The sequence below is a fragment of the Aulostomus chinensis genome, chromosome 9, assembly GCF_037954235.1.
Source record: "Aulostomus chinensis isolate RoL2024-O1b breed Wild chromosome 9, RoL_Achi_v1.0, whole genome shotgun sequence".
In the NCBI taxonomy this organism is placed as follows: domain Eukaryota; kingdom Metazoa; phylum Chordata; class Actinopteri; order Syngnathiformes; family Aulostomidae; genus Aulostomus; species Aulostomus chinensis.
In genome coordinates, this window is record NC_141328.1 from 9,966,624 (window position 1) to 9,985,304 (window position 18,681).

Below are 18,681 nucleotides of genomic sequence, written 5' to 3' on the forward strand. Positions count from 1 at the left end.
GCATTGTTGCGCATGACAGTAATGACAGGGTTTGTCTATAACCTTTGACCTTGAAAATGCGTAGTAGCTATTTCTGGAGTTCTGTCTCATTGTGCTTTATGTGTGAGCAAGTGAGACTGAGATTGAGTGTCTTAATTCCATCTCTGCTAACACTTTGCTCTATGCACATCCCTAATCCGACTGGACTGTTAAAAGGTGCTGCGCCACCTCAGGGGGTTGCAGAGCACATCTTAACTTCCATTTCCACCTCAGCTGTGTGAAACAACTCCCTCACATTTTTTTTTTTTTAATTCTGAGAACAAGCACTGATATTTTACACTCTGACAAGGTCCCAGAGGAAGCAGCATCTCCAACAGCAGCCATGAATGGCACAGAAGGACCCAACTTTTATGTCCCCATGTCTAATAAGACTGGGGTGGTACGCAGCCCCTTTGAGCACCCTCAGTACTATCTGGCGGAGCCTTGGAAGTACTCTCTTCTGGCTGCATACATGCTGTTCCTCATCATCACGGCTTTCCCTATCAACTTTCTCACCCTCTATGTCACCGTCAAACATAAAAAACTGAGGACACCTCTGAACTACGTCTTGCTTAACCTGGCGGTGGCTGACCTCTTCATGGTCGTCGGGGGCTTCACAGTAACACTCTACACAGCCCTGCATGGATACTTCATCTTAGGGGTCACTGGCTGCAACATTGAAGGATTCTTTGCCACATTAGGAGGTAAGACTAATATTTTCTGTAAGGATAGTGATTCAGATAAAAAAAAAAATTGTTTTGTTTCATTGTCATTATTGAGAAAATAAATTCATTTTTAGTAAGTGTATGAACTCAGCATCCAGTCACATTTGTGTAAATGTGCATCTGTTTTATGCCTCAGGAGAGATTGCTCTGTGGTCTCTGGTGGTTTTGGCTATTGAGCGCTACATTGTGGTCTGTAAGCCGATGACCAACTTCCGCTTTGGGGAGAAACATGCCATTTCTGGGCTGGCATTCACATGGATCATGGCCCTGACCTGTGCTACACCCCCCCTGCTTGGATGGTCCCGGTACTTTATGATAGAGTACCCAAATTTTAAACCACACTACTGCTGAAATACTCAAGCACCTTCTTTATGTGTTTGCAGCACTAAAGACAGTCATGTTGTTGGAAATTCTATCATTCTTATTACATGTGTCGATACAGGTACATTCCAGAGGGAATGCAGTGTTCTTGCGGGATTGACTACTACACACCCAAACCTGAGATCAACAACACCTCATTTGTCATCTATATGTTTGTCCTCCATTTCTGCATCCCTCTGTTCATCATTTTCTTCTGCTACAGTCGCCTGCTCTGCACTGTTCGAGCGGTAGGATCACCACTGCCAGATACAATTTTAATAATAGGGTTGTGATACCTTGTTTATCGCTGTAGAGGATGTTTATTATCTAGCATTCTCCACAGGGAGGTTAGGAGCATCACAGAGCTGAGTCTCTGGAGATGAAAAGGATATAATGGCTCAAGGACACTTCAGGAGGGCAGATCCTTGCCAAAGTGGCAGCTTAGACCCTGGTATTCCAGCTGAAGGGCAGTCTGCTGTCTCACCGAGTCACCCTGATGCCCTAATTAATAATAGAACATTCATAATGCATTAATAATCATTAATAGTACAAAAATAGGACTAACATACTATAAGAGTGTCTGTTCTTATATTTTAAAGCAACATCGCATGACGTAAATGTCCAAAATACACATTTTAATGGTTTCATTTTGGTTCAGATTTCTGTTCTTGGCATTTGTGCAAGTTATTAGTGCATATTTATTAGATAATATTATTGTATATTTTATCCAAATTTTCAAACAAGATATAAAATACAAGAACATTTTTACCTGATTCACCTGTAGCATCTTGCCTCAAAGGCAAAATGCATATGCATTATGCATGAATAACAGACATATTTGCATACATCGTTTATTAAATGAAGGGAACCTAATTTCTGATTGGTGATAATGGACAAATTAACAATTGAACTTGAAAGCATTACAAGTGTAAATAAACTTTAAACCCCATGACGAAACAATTAGCTTAGTGCAGATTTGTCATGTCAGTCAGCTGATTAAGCTGTCAATCACATTAGTCTAATCTTGTTATTTTCCTGACAAGCTTTTGTTTACATTTGGATTTGTGGTTTAAGAAGTTAATATCTGTGTTGCTCAGGCTGCTGCTCAACAGCAGGAGTCTGAAACCACTCAGAGAGCAGAGAGGGAAGTGACACGTATGGTCATCGTCATGGTGATCTCCTTCCTGGTGTGCTGGGTTCCCTACGCTACCGTGGCCTGGTACATCTTTGACAATCAGGGAACTGAGTTTGGACCAGTATTCATGACTGTACCAGCCTTCTTTGCCAAGAGTGCTGCACTGTACAACCCAGTCATCTACATTCTGTTAAACAAGCAGGTATGTGGTGTGAATAGTTTTTTTTTTCTGTGTGCATGTTTATGTGTGTCATTTTATCTTATCTTTTGGTGCTTTCAGTTCAGAAACTGCATGATCACCACTGTGTGCTGTGGAAAGAACCCGTTTGGAGAAGATGAGGCTGCTGCTGCTGCCATCTCCAAAACTCAGACTTCATCTGTCTCATCCAGTCAGGTGGCCCCAGCCTGACATGCACCCTCCTCCCTTCCACCGACCTGTGCTTCCTCATCAGTGTCCCATCTGTCCCTTACACACCTTGGGATTCACCATCGCCAAGTAGCACTATGCTCTACTGCCCAGTCCTCTTGACTTACCTCTCCATGTGTCACTGCAGTGGCACCACCACACCTGACGGACATACACATGCCAGCGTGTGTGTGTGTGCGTGTGTGTGCTCAACCCCTTTCATTTTGAAAAGTGTCCAGCTGCCTTCAAAGAGTTAGACCCCAAATCAGAAATCACGTAACATAACCCTGAAGACTGAGATTGGGAGAAAAAAGTAATAATAAATAAGTTTAATCCAATTAAGCAACAAAAGAAGATTCAATTTGCAAAAAAAAAAACAGGTAAGAGAATTTAATTAAAACCTTTACCAAATTATTTAAATATTTATATTGATTCTTTTTCTTCATTTTATTTATATTGTGTCTTCAGTGTTTATCAACTTTTAAAAGTTTTTTGCAAGTGAGCTTTAGAAAAACAGCATCAGTAATGAGGGCTGAGTTAGAGGTGAGAAGAGTCAGTCAAGTTTTATTCATCATGTAGTAGACTTGAATTCAGCAACGTTTGGAGGTGAAAAGCAGCAACTGAAGTTGAACATGAACAGATGCAAATCTAACGTGAAGACAGATGTTTCTAATCTCACTGTCCCATGTGACGATGGCGTGTTTGGGGATTTACCATTGTAAAAGCATCAAGATTAAATGATAAGATTTCAGTTTAATTGGTTCAGCAGTCATGATTATTTCAGCAAATAAAGAGCTCAGATGTTGTTGAAACACATGAAAACATGCAGCCTCCTTATGAACACTGTTAGAAAAAGTTTTTCACCACCACAACTCTGCTCAAACACTGTCATCTCCAGTTGCTATATTATCTGTGACAGGAATCACTTAACCCTATAATGAGAACTATCAAATGATTATTCATTGATCAGTGTCTACAGTTTTGTAAACTTGTAAAACAAAATTATTAGAAATAAATGTTTGAATGCAGGAGAACTTTTTTCTGCTGTCTTATCAATGAGTCACATTCTAAAAAAAATTAGGACTTGCAAAAGAGAATGCTGATGCAAAGAAGATGAAGAACTGCTGCTGCGTCATATTCAAGTCTGAGGGCAGAGATCGCTGCTCAAAGAAAAGACTGAAAATAAAAGTGATAACATCCATGAAGATGCTCCTTTGGTGTCTTACAAATTTCTCACCTTTACATTGATCTTCCTCAGCAGCAAATTAAAGCTCTTTTAAAAGGACTGTAACAATGGGGAATTGTATTTTTTTTGTGTCTGATGGCTCCTTCAAGCTCTGCAGGGGAGGGGAAAAAGAGCAACTCCACATTTGTTTAGGAGAAGCTTCCAGCACGCAGATTTGCTTCATGGAGTGAATTACTGATCCAAAGTTAAAGTTATCTCTGTTTTTGGAAGTGAAAACCCCAGAGTTTTCCCCCAACTCAGGTTTTTCACTAAATCTGCTTTTTGGAACCGACTCCAGGTGATGATCCGGCTGAACACATCCATAGACACACACAAGATTTACCCAGCTACACAACATGATTTCATCCACATGAAGCTTTCTTGTAGCTATACTGTATAAAACTTAAATGGGCTTTGGACAGTTGAATACTGGGCTAAATTAGTCACGAATTACTGTAGACGTCTCAGTTTTCAGGCTTTCTTATGGTCTGTCTGTCTTGTGTGAGCAGTGATGAAACTGAAGAGGTGAATGTAAACAGACCTGAGAAGAGCCCCTTTTGCGAGAGACTGGATGCATGTTTGGTGAATGTTAACGTCTTTGAATGGACATCAGAATATAAGCGTGTGTATTTAAATGATATGGGGATATTATTATTGTGTTAAGACGAGGATCTTGAGGAATTTACTTTGTCCCGACCCAAAAACAGAGCTCAATGTCAACCTGGTTTTTCCCTTTCTCACTTTTTCATGAAAACATTTACAAGGCATCCTGAAAAGTTCCAGATGTGGATTTAAGGGTGGTAGGCCAATTGTTGATGGTTTTCAAATGTTGTTAAAATCCACTGTGCTGTAATGCATTTAAAAATGAGGCAATGTGAGATTTAGGACAATAAATGCCGTCACCATTAACCACATTAAAATCCTAAATACTGTAATTTATTTCACAAACTCTGACAAGTCATTTGGCATCACAAGTACAGTCATGTCAGACACTTCTCTTTAGATTATACTGAGATCACATTTGTTTCCATTAATGTAAATTTCCCTCTAGATTATTCAGAATCGTTCATTACAAGCACACGGATCTCCTCTGTAGGGCTTTAGCTCTTCCCACTGAGCTACTTGATTTCATAAATTTCAGTCACTTTTAACTGTATTGTCTCTCTCTCTCACTCGCTCTCCACTTCTCAACTGATCATCAACCAGCAAAGCACATTGGGACGTAATGTTCAAAGCACTGATGGTGGTGAGTCACTCATCTTCACCAGTCTCACCTGAGAACGATGCAGGCTTTAGGAGATGGGAGGAGTTTGTCATCCAACTCATCCTGATGAACAGGTCACTTGAAAGCATTATAACACATCTATAAATATTGCTATGGACATTATAATACAGTACAGTGCATCATTGGCTCGTTCCCTTGAGGAAAGGGTTCAGTGCGATAAGACTGCCGCCAGGGCTTTAGGTCTCAGTAACTGTGAAGACATCCAGATTCATCTCCATGCCTCTACTCTTTCCCTTTTAAGCATTGCTGAGCCAGATTGGAATTCTGCCCGTGTCATATAGGGAAAGATTTAGGAAAATAACTTCCCAAATGAGAGGGGGCACACCACACAAATGCATGATGGATGAGAGGCAGGTTTGAGTCCTTTGCGCTGCCATACTTCACACTCTGTTGCTTTGGGGAATAATAATGACACCTAGAAGGCTAATTCCTTGGCCGAAATTCCCAAACAGGAAGGAGAAAGGCAGCGGGAGAAAGAGATGACGAGTAGAAGAAGGAAATGGCAGCTTCAAGCTTCACTGCAGCATTCGTAGATGTTGTCCTCCACAAGAGCAATGACCTGCTCGAACTTGTGGTGCAGCTGAGTGCGACGTGCAGTGGGATTTGACTCCAGAGCGTTCACCACCTGACCAAGGAAGAGAAAGCACAACAAAGATGACTTTCAGAGGGTGTCAAGCATTCATGCATCTAGGAGAAGGAGGAGACTAGCCACCTGCCTGGACATAGAATGCTGCAGCAGAGAGGCGGTGCAGACAAGTGCCTCTTCTGCCTTCACGCATGCCTCAACACCACAAAAGCCCGTGCTCTTCACATATTTACAAAACCCACATCTGCTCTGTTTTTCATGCCCAATAGTTGTTGCAGTGTCAGTGGGATTTACAGGCTCTTAGTGTGCTACCAGGCGGAGCGAACTGAGCTGGGGCAAGAGAATAGGCAATCAGGGGCCATTCACAGAGCTATGTGAATCAGAGCCTAAGCCCCTGGTCCACGTCAGTACAGTAACATGACAGAGGAAAGCAGCTAAATGGTATTATCGTGAGGGTGCTCCATTGAGGCACAGTCACCAATGACTAAGCCTCTCCAGAGAACAGCCACAGCAGCAAAGAAACATGGGGGAGGACAGCAGGGGCTGGAAGGATCCCAGTGAACAGGAGATATGAAGCAGCATTACACTGATGCAGGTAGTGATTAAAGTGATACAGGGTTGGGGAGATAAAGCACTTGATGAAAGCATAGTAGTTCGTCGTGCAGATATTTGAGGATAATTGATCAGCCGTTGTTATTTACACCATGTCACATCTCTCATCATGCAAACGATGCTCCATGCTGGTACGTGATAATCATCTGTGAAGCTGAATAAAGCACGTAAAGCCCACCGATGCTGAAGCGAGCCAGTTTAAACGTGTCTAAGTACAAAGGCGTTCATACCTGGTTTCTGTATCTCTTGGCATATTTGTAGATTTCTGTCAAGGCCAGGTTGGTGTTGAATTCATTTCTGTATTTCTACAAGATAGACAAAAGACTGTTGTATTAGATTAAATTCCAGTCTGAACTTTTTTCCAGCCAGAAAAGCACGGTCACTCACTCGTGACTCCTCAGCCAGGTGAGCGTTCATCTCCTGTTCACTGAGAGGGGCCATTTCCTGGATCTGCTGGTAGTAACACTGCACTCTCTTCTTATACTCTGGAATCTCCTTGGCATACAGCAACTTGTTGGTGGGGGAGTCCTGCAAAAAAAAAAAAAAAAAAAGCATTAATCACATTTTATTACAAGTTATGCAATGCACATGTAGCCTGAGCGAGGTTGATACAAACATTCCCTGAGCTGAGATATTTAACATTTGAGTATAAGGAAGACAAACATTTCATATTATATTTATATTGTGATACAAGAACAGGCCGTGCAGCTCGATTGCTGATACTTGGCAATAGTGTGTTGGTGAGGATTGAGATTTACATGTATCACCTATTGTGAGACAAAGGGTGTGAAAATACTTGCGGAAGAGGAGAGTCTCTATTGTTTTTGTAAAGGTTCAAACAAAATGTATCCTTTGCACTGAATCTCTATGGAGGAGGGGGCATCTCGGGACTGACATTTTTTTTTCTTCAAGCGTCTTGGTCAGAGGCAATCGCAGAAACTTTTAAGAGGAATTCTGGTATTTTCAATCTTATTTTCCCATGTGCTTGAGTTAAAATATTTATGGGGACAAAAATTATTTGAACTGTTCAGTTGTTGAGTAAGAAAACCACACAATGGAATGATATTAGGTTGAAGTCCTTCTGCTAAAAGTCTTATTTATTTTTACCTAATGACAGGCTGGGTGGCACAGTGGTGCAGTGGTCAGCACTGTCGCCTCACAGCAAGAAGGGTCCGGGCTCGAGCCCTGGCTCAAGCATGGGATCTGTCTGTGTGGAGTCTGCATGTTCTCCCTGTGTCTGCCTGGGCTCTCTCCTGGTACTCCGGCTTCCTCCCACAGTCCAAAGACAAGCAGGAGGGGAGTAGGGTTAATTAGATACTCTTAATTGACCATAGGAGTGGCTGTGAGTGTGAATGGTTGTCTGTCTATATGTGTTGGCCCTGTGATGGACTGGCGACCTGTCCAGGGTGAACCCCGCTTCTCACCCAAAGCCTGCTGGGAAAGGATCCAGCCCCCCCACAACCCTTAACAGGATAAGCGGTAGAAAATGGATGGATGGATGGATGGACTTTCACATCCTGTACTGAGGTTTTAAGGGGTTGTGTTTTCTCATGTTTCCGGGAAAGGTCACACACATTGCAAAAAATAATTTCATCATCAATATAATTTATTTCCAAATTCATGGATGAACAATAGCCTGATCTGGATGTGGAAGAAGCATTTGAAAGTGATGTCTGTCCATATTTATTTGAGCCAGAGAAAACAAGAGGAGGTTGAATGAGTCACATCTGGTGGTGTTGTTGGGATCTGATGCCAACAGAGGAAAAACTGCCGTGTTGTAAAGTGTGTGACCAGTTATTATATTGGTGACATGCAGCAGTGATCAGAACTACACAATACTGTGTCATCCTGTCAGTAGATTTCATCCCTCTGACCAACATGTCTGTGACTGAGATGTTGTTTCATGAGCCCAAAATAAACTGGAAGAGGCAACCATGAGCAGCAGGATCATGGGAAAGTGAGTAAGTGAGATTTCAGAGATATTTAGATGTTTGATACTCATCTGTTTATAGAATCAAGTGCACAGTAACTCCAGTGGTTGCAGACATTCTTACTCAAATAATCATGGTCCCTTTGAATTTTTTTTAACCAAAACACATGGGAAAATAGTGGTTAAAAGGTTGAAATATACAAAAAAAAATCCCTTTAACTTGCTGACATACACATCTTTGAGGGGAGGAAAAACCCGTGGGGAAAACACGGGATAGCCTGGGTTCCAACCGTTCTGTTGAGACTCAATGGTTCAAACCACTGGGCTGAACTGATTGCAGAGAGTATAAAATATTTTTCACCATAAAACGCCTTCCATGTCTCCTTGACCTCCAGTGAGACTCCATAAATGGCAGAACTTCAACTGAAATTCCAAGCAACTTGAATAATTTAGAACTGGACCTCAGTGTTTAATGAAGAGAATAGTGTTTTATGAGACAATGGAGGGAGGGAACAGTTTCCCATCCACACAAGTGACGACTCAGAAAGTCCGAGCCAAAGAAAGAACATTCCAGTCAGAACAATACTCCTTCATTCCTCTGCAACTCTCCACATCCCTTCAAGCTCTCGCACTGGTGCTTACTCAAGCAGAAATAAATGTAGAGGGGCTAAGAGGTTGTGGGCATATTCAGGTTTTAGTGGTGAGTACTGTTGTGAGTGAGTGTGTGTTTGTGCAAGAGGGAAAGGGACAGAGTAAAAAGTAGGACAGGGAAAAAAGTGGGGGTGTGCCACAGCACTGGCGAATGTGCTTACAGCACAACTTAATATTTCTATGTGTCATGAGTTATTTGTGTCACATACTGTGTGTTTGTTTGCATGTGTGCGTATGTGTGCTAAATGTGCAGGGGGACTTAACGGCTGCGTTGCAGCTTCTGATATGGAACCCTCTCTCTTCCTGTTCACAAGGTCACTTCCTGCTGTTTGCCCATCTGCCTGGTAACCCCCTGTGACCCCTTGGCCCTCCATGTCTGCATCTTGCCAGATAAGAGGGTTTCCGTAGACACAGCGAGCCTTGCTTAGTTTGATACTTTTTTCTCTCATCCCTGCTGTGCTCCTACTAATCCAGACCCTTCGTTACCCTGTCCCAAGGCCAACACACACACTCACACACATACACGCCACTGTAAAGACGAGGAAAATGTAAAGGTGTGTCATGCCATTCTCCTTGATGCACAGGAGTAAATGCGACCATATCTTTGAACTGACGCAACATGTTAATGAGGAGATGCTGAAAGTTTTATCTAGGTCTGAGCACCTATATAGCTGCCTGCACACGAGAGCACTGGCTCTTTGGGAATGAACTGAACTATATAAATCAGAGTGTTTTTCAGTGAAAGAGGAGCATTATTTGATGAGTCCCTCCAGGGAGGAAGCCAGTCAGAGAGAGACAGGAAGCAGAGCGTACTCAGGGTCATGGTGTCTGAGGGATGAGATGGATTTGTGAGCAGTGAGGACATTGACATGCAAGCACACACAGAGACACACACATCAACAGACATATGCATGATTGAACACACGCAGCACAAAAAGAGATCCCTGGTGCTTATGACCTTGGATCAGCCGAATGGGCTGAAATAACATGAGGAAAAGTGGATGGAGCTGACAGTCCAAAGGCTCATGGGAATAACACATATATATATAGAGATAGATAGATAGATAGATAGATAGATAGATAGATAGATAGATAGATAGATAGATAGATAGATAGATAGATAGATAGATAGATAGATAGATAACTTAGAAGTAAAACTGTAATTATTTCAAACTTTTTATAAACAGTTTTATACTTTTTTACATGTGAAAATGTATAGTATTGTTCTGTAAAAATCATGAATGTTAAGAGGAAAATATTACATTCTCGTGAGCAAGAGTCAGAAAGACAATCTAAAAGTCAGTTTTAACATTTTTACATTTACATTTGAATGCCCATATCCAGCTGAAATCATGACTGATTTAGCATTGAAAGATTTGTAAAAAAGAAAAATCTGATGGTGCTAATTTTTTTATTGATTTTGTGATATAAATCAATACAAGTCAGCATTGCCATTCTTGTGTCACAGTTAACATTTTAATTGAAAACCATGGTGAAATTATGATGGGAAGACACTTTATTACAGTTCATTTCTGCTTTTAGCGTAGGATTAAAGAAAAGATTATTGTTAAACCCTATCTGAGTTATGGTAATCTATGTTAATCTTGATTTTGATTACTAAACAAACATTTGCCAAGCTCTTACAGACAGACAGACAGACAGACAGACAGACAGACTCACCTTGCCAAGCTGTAAGTCAGAAATGGAGCAGGCATCTATAAAGGCCTGGGCGATGACAGACAGACAGGCATCCATGTGATCTGTCTTATCTATGTCAAACACGAACTGAGGATTCTTCAGGATGTTCACCCAGAATCGCAGAGGTAAACTGCACATAGGGGAATACTTTTAAAACCAGACACCTGCACAGCGTGGTGACTTGTATCATAGATGACTTGTTTACCTGTTGGTTTTCCAGATGTGCAGAGTGTCTGGGTCAGTGATGCCCCGCTTGTCAGCCTGCTCCTCCAGAAAGTCAAAGAAGTATTTGACAGCAAGAGGGGGCTGGTCAGGAGGGATGCTGAGGATGGCCTGAAAGAGGTCATCCAAGAACTTCTGAAGAGTTCCCTTAAGAGGAGAAAAAAAAGGCGTGAGATGTGGTTTCATGGGATGTGGCAACAGATTCTGAGGATTATATGGGTCATATAAACATAAAATAGATGACATAGATATGAAGTCTGTGCGTGTGGTGTTACAGTAGTGCTTTGTATGAGCTACCTTGGTGGATAGAAGGCGTGTCAGGTAGATTTCAGGCAGGACCTTCTTCCTGTGGCTTTGCCTGTGTGACTTCTTAGTCTCCATTAGCTCATCGTGAGGTAAGACCTGGACCAACAGAGGTCAAAGTTCAACCCTTTGCCCACACTTTGAAGTCTAAACCCCCTCATGAATGCTCTACTGTCTCTGCTGTCTCATCTGTCAGAGGGGAATTTTTCTGTTTCATGCATTAGACACATGATCCAGAAACCACATCAGGGTATGTTGAAACCCTTAATAATTTGGTGAAGTGATAGGGCATTCTCAAGATTTTTGCTGCTTGTTGTGTACAGGATCATGATTCTGACTTGCTTGCACAGGTCTAAATGCAAATTCACCTACTTGTGTCAAAAAAGGACTACAAATTGTCTGTAAAACTGACTATTCACCCGGCAAATTGCATTCCAAGGAACTCATTATTCTAAAGTCAAAGGGCCCATATCTTGGCTGACGCTTATAAAAGAGCTTAAGCTGCATTAGTGCTGTCATGTCCTCTCAGCAGCTTTCCTCTTCACCTCCATTCACCCCCATTCTCTCCGTCGTCAGGCCAGCCCCAGGCTGACTAACGCTGGCCCATGCTGGAAAAGCTCCAGTACTTAACTCCCAGAGCACTTATAGTAACATTACTTCTTAGAAAATACTCACCAAGTGTACATACTTCTCAGTATCCAGATCTTTGACTATAGAGGAAGAGACAAAGAAAAAGAACAGCACAACATGAAACAATGTACAATCAGCAAGAGAGAATGAGAGAAGACAGGAGGAGGGAGCTAAGAGTGACAGGTAGGAGAGAGGAAAAAAAGCCAAGAGGGACATTGACAGGAGTGCAAGGGAGATAGAGTAGATGCGAGAGGAGAAAGTGATTAAGGTGGACTGTGGGCCGGAAGGGGAGGGGAGCTGTCTGAGAGAATGAAAGAGAAAGATTACGAGTGAAAGGGGAGAAAAAAGAGCGAGATTAGGAGAGACAGAGAGTCTGTGATTGGCTCTGGAGTCTGTGTAATGAGATGGTAATGCTCATCCAATGTGAGGAAAGAGCGTTAAACCTTTGTGGTTTATATCTGAGTACTAATGCATGAACATATATGAATACACTGAGGCTTGAAGATGCACATATCATACACAGATTATAGTTCAAACAAAAGAAAAACAGCTTTTTATGCAGATAATATGACTGCATGGTTTTCACATGACGGCCTGCCCAGTGGGCCTCAGTCCAGACCCTCAACAGTGATCACAGGCAGGCCGGACAGTGTTTTATATTAGCCAGGGAGCACTACAGGCTCATAACACCCCTTGATGCTTTGAAGTTGTAGCCAGGTTTGGACCACATAAGCCTATTTTTGGCCCAGTATGAATAAGAGGAGAGGCTTTGATGGACAGAGCATGAGCAGGACTGAGCTCTGGTCTGGTACTGATTGTATATGCTAGACCCCAGACAACCACAGGACAAACCCATTTAAGGCTGCATGTAAACTCATCAGTCAACAGGCAGAACAGTCATTATATTCTAGGTTGAGGATGACAATTACTAATGGGGTACATTTATAACACGGAGTGGTAGCGACATGTCTTCGTGAATCAGCAAAGTATTTGATTTATTAGCTGCAAGTGTGTTTAGATGTCCAATGTGTCTTTTGAGGATGGGAGGGCGCATGGTTTCATGTGTGTTTACATGAGCGTATCATGTTCTTGTGATTTACAAAGCCCTTGCCTTTTCAGGTGATTGAGTGAGTGAGTGTATTTATCCAAGTGTGGCTGAGAGTGTGTGACAAAGTGACAGGGTGTGTTTGAAGGTTACGTACTTCTCCCCAGGGTGTTCTCTTTCTTGTCTTTCATGCTCATGGCTAGTGATGCCCCCTCAGGGATCTGTGAGGAGAGACGAGACGGAGAAGGAGGGAGGGGAAGAGGGAAGAGGACAGAGGGCACAGGGTCAGGGGTGAGTACGGGTGCACCAGAGAAGCATCATTAAGCATGCCCTCAGGGGGGAGTGTGGCGTTGAGAGCCACATATGTTTGTGTGTGTGCGTGTGTGTTGGTGTTGCGTGCATCTAGAGTGGTGGCTTGTCAGCGGGAGCCTAGCTGGGCTCATTAAAGTCAACCCATGGTGAAATGGATTGTACAGCTTTGCTAGTGAACCCAGACTGTTAGTGCTGCAGCTCACTGCTTTCACAGCTCGGTCCCTATGGCTCAGCAAAAACTAAACAGGGCACTTAACAGGTACAGGTAACAGGTCAAAGGTTGAGGGGCACTGAGTGTCTGTTTACTTATGCACAAATGAACATAGACATAAGCAAACACACATAGACATTCTTACCATAATGCCAGGATGTGACATTTTAAAGTTTTTTTTTTTTTTTTTTACAGAAAATCATTTGTAATGTTAGCACTGCTATAAAAAAACAACCACAAAACTCTTGATGATTAGCATAAAATTATTATGTTGATTGTTTTTAATTGCATATGTAATTGGTGATTGTATAGTTTCCTGCATTACTAAGATGAGTAAATAAAGCAACATTTTATATTGTACTTTTATTCATCTAAATGTCTTATTTATGTATGCAATGGCCACCTCGCTACATAATTTGTCAGCCATTATTCAGTCATTGCAGTCATCACATCAGACATAATTTGGTCACAACTAGCTTGCATACCAGATTTACTCAAGTTGGTGCATAAACTCACAGAGAATGGATTTTACTGTGAATAACTACATGATAATCTATCATATACAGCAATTAAACATTTGAAATGATCAGCATTTTTATGCTGCCTTGATGGTGACAGCTGTGGGCCGAAGGCACTATGTTTTCTGGCTGACTGTCCCATTCTCATTAATGTAATATCCCCTTGGGGGAATTGATTCAAATTTGAATCAAGGATGAACTGAAAAGATGTTGGAGGTCAAAAGTCAAGGTCAATGTGATCTCACAACACCATATGTCCAGTTATTTTTTAATGCAATATCTCAGAATTTCCTTTGAGGGATTTACTTCAAATTAGGCACAAACATCCTCCAGGACTTGCACATGAACTGAACAGATTTTGCTTGTCAAAGGTGAAGGTCACTATGACAGGTCCTCTTTAGAGAAGTAGAAGTAGAAAACTGCAGTGCGGTATTTCAAAAATTGATGTTTTTGAGATTCGTTATTGGTGAAAGGAATCTTTGAACTTTTCAAAAGGAGTCTATACATACATACATAAATCCTCATCTTCATAATAATGTATGTTATCATGGAGCTAATTAAAAAGCAGCTAATTATTAATGTCAATAAAATATTTGTTGACAGTTTTTAAACATCAAAGAAAATGATCGATGATCAATTAAAGCTGTGCCTACTTTCTTGCAATAATTGACAAATAATAATTAAACAACCAGCGTATGTGAGTCCAAATGCAGAATCAATATTAACAATTGCTACAGTAGGAGTCCAAATACAGCAGCTAGCACAAACACAATCACAAACACACAGAGAAGCACCTACAGATAAGAGTGTACAGCAGCAGCAGCAGCAGCAGCAGCAGCAGCGGCGGCGGTAACCAGTGATTCCATTTACAGAGCGTTCTCATCTCATCTTCAACACCCCTGCTGTTGCTGCTGCAAATATATCAGGGTAATACAGGTAAATACACACCTGGTAATGGAAGACTGTGTTGAGTTTCTTGCGGCCATCCTCCATCACTGAGGAGTTATCCAGGTCCTGCAGAAGCTTACTGTTGCTACCAGAGTCAAACCACTCTAAAGGAGAGAAAAGTGAGGAGAGGAAATGACAAGGGTGAAACGAGGAGAGGGACATTGGAGAATTTCACTCTGAATTTGGGAGAAAATGTGTGAGAGTGAGGTCAGCCATGCTCGAACACTCTGTGTCAAAACCTGTGGAAATATTCCTAGGCCATTAATCAAATAAGCACTGCAGGCTCCACAGCCTTTGAAAGCAATAACTCTTTGTGATTATGACTGTACACTCTCCTCAATGCATTTTGTCATTTATTATATTGCAGCCGCAGGTTAGTTGAGCTTCATGAGAGGAATTGACCTTTTGCAAAGGAGATTACTAAATCTCAGTGGGATGCAAAGGGGGAAGAATGAAAATAATCAGAGAAAATATGCCCTTACCCAGGTCGACATCCTCTGCTCTGGGCCACTGGGAGAATGGCAGGTTCTTATAAAAGGCTTCTATGATTTTTTCCTTCACCTGGCAGATTGTGTCTGTATTCATGACCCTTACAGATAATGAGTCCATGCCGCACCCCTGGAAGGACACGTTGATATTCTGTGGAAAATAAATAAAGTTTTGAGATTCAGTATTAGTTTGTTTTTTTTTAAACCCCCTGGTAGTTTAACATCACCCTCTGATGATATCAGCGGTATCTGACCTGTGGCTTAGCTTCAATATTCTCACGGAGCAGCCACTCCTCATTGAGGGTGTAACGGGCCTTTCCCGTGATGGCGTCTATGGAGCCCTTGTTGATCTGCTGCTTGATTGCACACAGCAGCAGGAAGAATGGCTCACCCACTGTTTCCTTAAGAATGTGGAAGGGCAGTAGAGGGAAATATGAGCAAATTTGTTGTTACTTGTCAATATCAACCCTCTAATTTATTTCCATCCTAACCTTGAGGTAGCTGTACATGCAGATAGACATCCAGTTTGTCAGCATTTTCTCTACGACAGACTCAGTGCGGCGCAACATCAGTTTGGGGTTCTTGGAGGCTGAAGCATCAATCAAGTCCACCAACAGATCTTTCATGATGCTTGTGTAGTACTCCAGTTTACCATGGAGGGCGATAGTGAGCAGGGATGCCAGGCTGCATCTACACAGTGAGAAAACAGATAAGCAGAGGAGACAGATGAGTAAAAACATGTTCCTGCAAACATGCCCTGTCAGTGTGAGGTCAGTGGAGAAGCAATAACAAGACTTAAGCCCTGGTCATGGCACCTGAGACTGCAGAGCTACATAAAGGCCTGAGGGAGTGTTTGGGTGAGTAAGTCCAGAAGTGCTGGGGATTTCCCTAACAAAGACCTCCTGATCCAGGAGAAAGAGGCTACATCAGTAAGTAAATGTTGACGCTGAGCTGGGATGTGGTCTCCCATCTGTATTTCCTCCCTGATTATCCACAATGGCTGGTGAGTTTTAGGATCCTGCGATGAAACCAGCTTCACCAATAGATGACCAAGTGTTTACAAAGCAAAAGCAACCATTTTCTAGAATGGAAACTTTATGTGTATGCAGCAGCTACGGGAGTTTGCATGACATTTAAAAAAAAAAAATCTCTGTAGACACAGAGTGAAAAAATATAGTGAAAAATATGCAATCCAAGACGACAGCTGTAATATATATACAAGCAGGCTGAGATTGCTGCTTTGCTTGTTTAAGTGCTGCATTGAAAGTGAATTCCATTATTACAGTTCATTTGCATTAGAGGAAAAAGCCACTTCAATACAGCAACACTTTTGCTAATCGTGAGCACTAAACCTCATTTCAACATTGCAGTTAGCTCTCATATAACTGTGAATATCTCTGGCTAAATACAGACTGCTTTTAGCTCAGGAAATTTAATTTACTATTGCATCATGTATATTTCACCCGAACAACTGGGCAATATTTTGAATTGCCATTTCTCAATGGCAGAGGTACATCAAAGCCAGACATGGGCGGAATCATCTACTACAAACTGTTGCTATAGAACCAAATTCAGTCTGATTTTTGGCTGAATTGCTTTTTGAAATAAGATATAATTTCTCCGGTGATCACTGGACAAAAGTGGAATACACAAGATTATTTCCAGAAATTAAATTAAATTTAAAAAAATTATCGAACTATTCTAAAAATCATTTCTCAGAGGACACTGCTCACTGTGTAATTCATGTGCAGTTGCAAAATGTTTATAAGAAACAACAGATAGATGAGTGATAAGACAATGTGCAGCAGTTTCTTTTTCCTAATTGTGGTTGGTCTGTTGTCTTTTCCAACCCATCTGTCACTCCACAGGCACACAAAAGGTCTACTGCTAGCCATAATTTTCAAAGGAGAAAATGCAGTCGTGGTTCCCATAAATTAAAATTTTCATGTATCTGGATTGGCCTATTACTGCATATACTTGAATACTTCAACCACTTCCAGGGAAAATGCAGGCTGCATCTCTGGCACTTTTATTTAGGGGTCTCCCTTTTTTTTTATTTCTAATTATCTGAAAATTCTTCAGTGGGAACAGTTTCAAAACAGAGCTAAGTCAACATCTGTCTGAGAATGTCCACCTACTAATTTCACCTAAGTAAAATATATGTATCGTCTATTGAACTAGATTGCATAGGACTTTATTTCTAGACAAAAGCGCTCTCTGCATCAGTTGACGTGGTTACCTGTCTCGTACAGCAAAGTCCTTCTGCTGTTCCAAGGCGTGGACAAATGTGATGAGGAAGTGCTTGTTATTGAGAAGAGTGGAGAACAGAGTGATGCCCTCCTCTATATTAGGTCTTGTAGTGTTGGTGGCCTGATGGCAGAAGGGGGATGACACAATTATTTCACCACGTGACATCATCTAATCTGTGTTACACACCTGCTGCTTGCCCTCTAATCTATTTCACCCCCTCTTGTCTGGAATGATCCCTCTAGTGAGCCTTTTCTGTCATGGCTCTTCCTTTAGACACCTCCCGCCATGGTTGCATCTTCTACTCTGGTCCCTCACTTTGTACAATTGTCTCGAAATGTGCCGAATCGACTTAATGAGTTTGGACTATCTATGGGTGCGACTAAGAAGCAGAGTGATGAAGTCTTCCCTCTGGACTGCGGCCATATGGTGTGGTTTGCAGTCTGACAGAAGGAGAACAGTGGTGTCCATTAAGATAAATGCCCGCCTGTGAGATTTATTTGCTGTGACCTGGAAAACACTTCCTGGGAAGACAATGTGGATCCAAGGCACTTCATCACAGTTAGACAGGCTCCCCCGGCTGCCGACCCAAAACTAGTCGTTATTTTCTCTATTTCTAGCACGCATACACATACACACACACACACACACACACACACACGCACACACACACAGAGTACACATGCACGCACATACTTTCACTTTCATTTGCGAAGAGGTGTATGGACGTGCATGCTTGCCCACTCTTTTTCTGTCTCTCACAGCCCCATCCATTACACACACACACACACACACACACACACACACACACACACACACACACACACACACACACACACACACACACACACACCAAGCAGCAATTGTTGTTCATGAAAAAGCCAGTTGTCCGAGAAACAGTGGGAGTTGTCTGAAATACCTGTCATCAACTTGGTGAGCAAGGTGAGCATTTATTTTTTCACTGGCTGGTAACCCTTACATGAAAAACACAAGTATTATCATGAACACACAAGAGAATATAGCGTCCCAACATGGTCCATGCACACTTAATCTCCAGCAGACAAAAATGCACAAATTCAAAATGAACAACTCCACTGAGAAAAGTTAATATGTTTCTGAGTGACCC

General features: G+C 41.8%; 2 protein-coding genes across 2 annotated transcripts in view; one reads left to right on the top strand and one right to left on the bottom strand.

Moving 5' to 3' along the window:
* The first annotated feature begins 117 nt into the window (after positions 1-117).
* exorh (extra-ocular rhodopsin) lies at positions 118-2,951 on the top strand. The gene is made up of 5 exons (XM_086213667.1): positions 118-722; positions 880-1,048; positions 1,186-1,351; positions 2,201-2,440; positions 2,519-2,951. The coding sequence occupies exons 1-5, from the start codon at positions 362-364 to the stop codon at positions 2,645-2,647; spliced, it is 1,065 nt and encodes a 354-aa protein (XP_086069793.1). The 5' UTR covers positions 118-361; the 3' UTR covers positions 2,648-2,951.
* A 161-nt stretch (positions 2,952-3,112) lies between these two features.
* Positions 3,113-18,681, bottom strand: part of plxnd1 (plexin D1) — a 76,663-nt gene continuing 61,094 nt past the window's right edge. Inside the window, exons 24-36 of the mRNA XM_086213658.1 lie at positions 17,548-17,678; positions 15,800-15,998; positions 15,563-15,709; positions 15,303-15,459; positions 14,821-14,924; positions 12,989-13,052; positions 11,832-11,866; positions 11,151-11,255; positions 10,837-11,000; positions 10,614-10,761; positions 6,740-6,880; positions 6,583-6,657; positions 3,113-5,779 (exon numbers count right to left, since the gene is read on the bottom strand). Of these exons, the coding sequence (XP_086069784.1) occupies positions 5,663-5,779; positions 6,583-6,657; positions 6,740-6,880; positions 10,614-10,761; positions 10,837-11,000; positions 11,151-11,255; positions 11,832-11,866; positions 12,989-13,052; positions 14,821-14,924; positions 15,303-15,459; positions 15,563-15,709; positions 15,800-15,998; positions 17,548-17,678 (1,587 nt within the window). The 3' untranslated portion in view covers positions 3,113-5,662. The remainder of the gene's footprint in view (positions 5,780-6,582; positions 6,658-6,739; positions 6,881-10,613; positions 10,762-10,836; positions 11,001-11,150; positions 11,256-11,831; positions 11,867-12,988; positions 13,053-14,820; positions 14,925-15,302; positions 15,460-15,562; positions 15,710-15,799; positions 15,999-17,547; positions 17,679-18,681) is intronic.

Excerpts from the sequence above, each read along its gene's own strand:
- exorh (XM_086213667.1), top strand. The coding sequence starts at position 362 with ATGAATGGCACAGAAGGACCCAACTTTTATGTCCCCATGTCTAATAAG. Across the intron at positions 723-879 it reads ATTCTTTGCCACATTAGGAG|GAGAGATTGCTCTGTGGTCT; the intron begins GTAAGACTAATA and ends TTTATGCCTCAG. Across the intron at positions 1,352-2,200 it reads TGCTCTGCACTGTTCGAGCG|GCTGCTGCTCAACAGCAGGA; the intron begins GTAGGATCACCA and ends TGTGTTGCTCAG.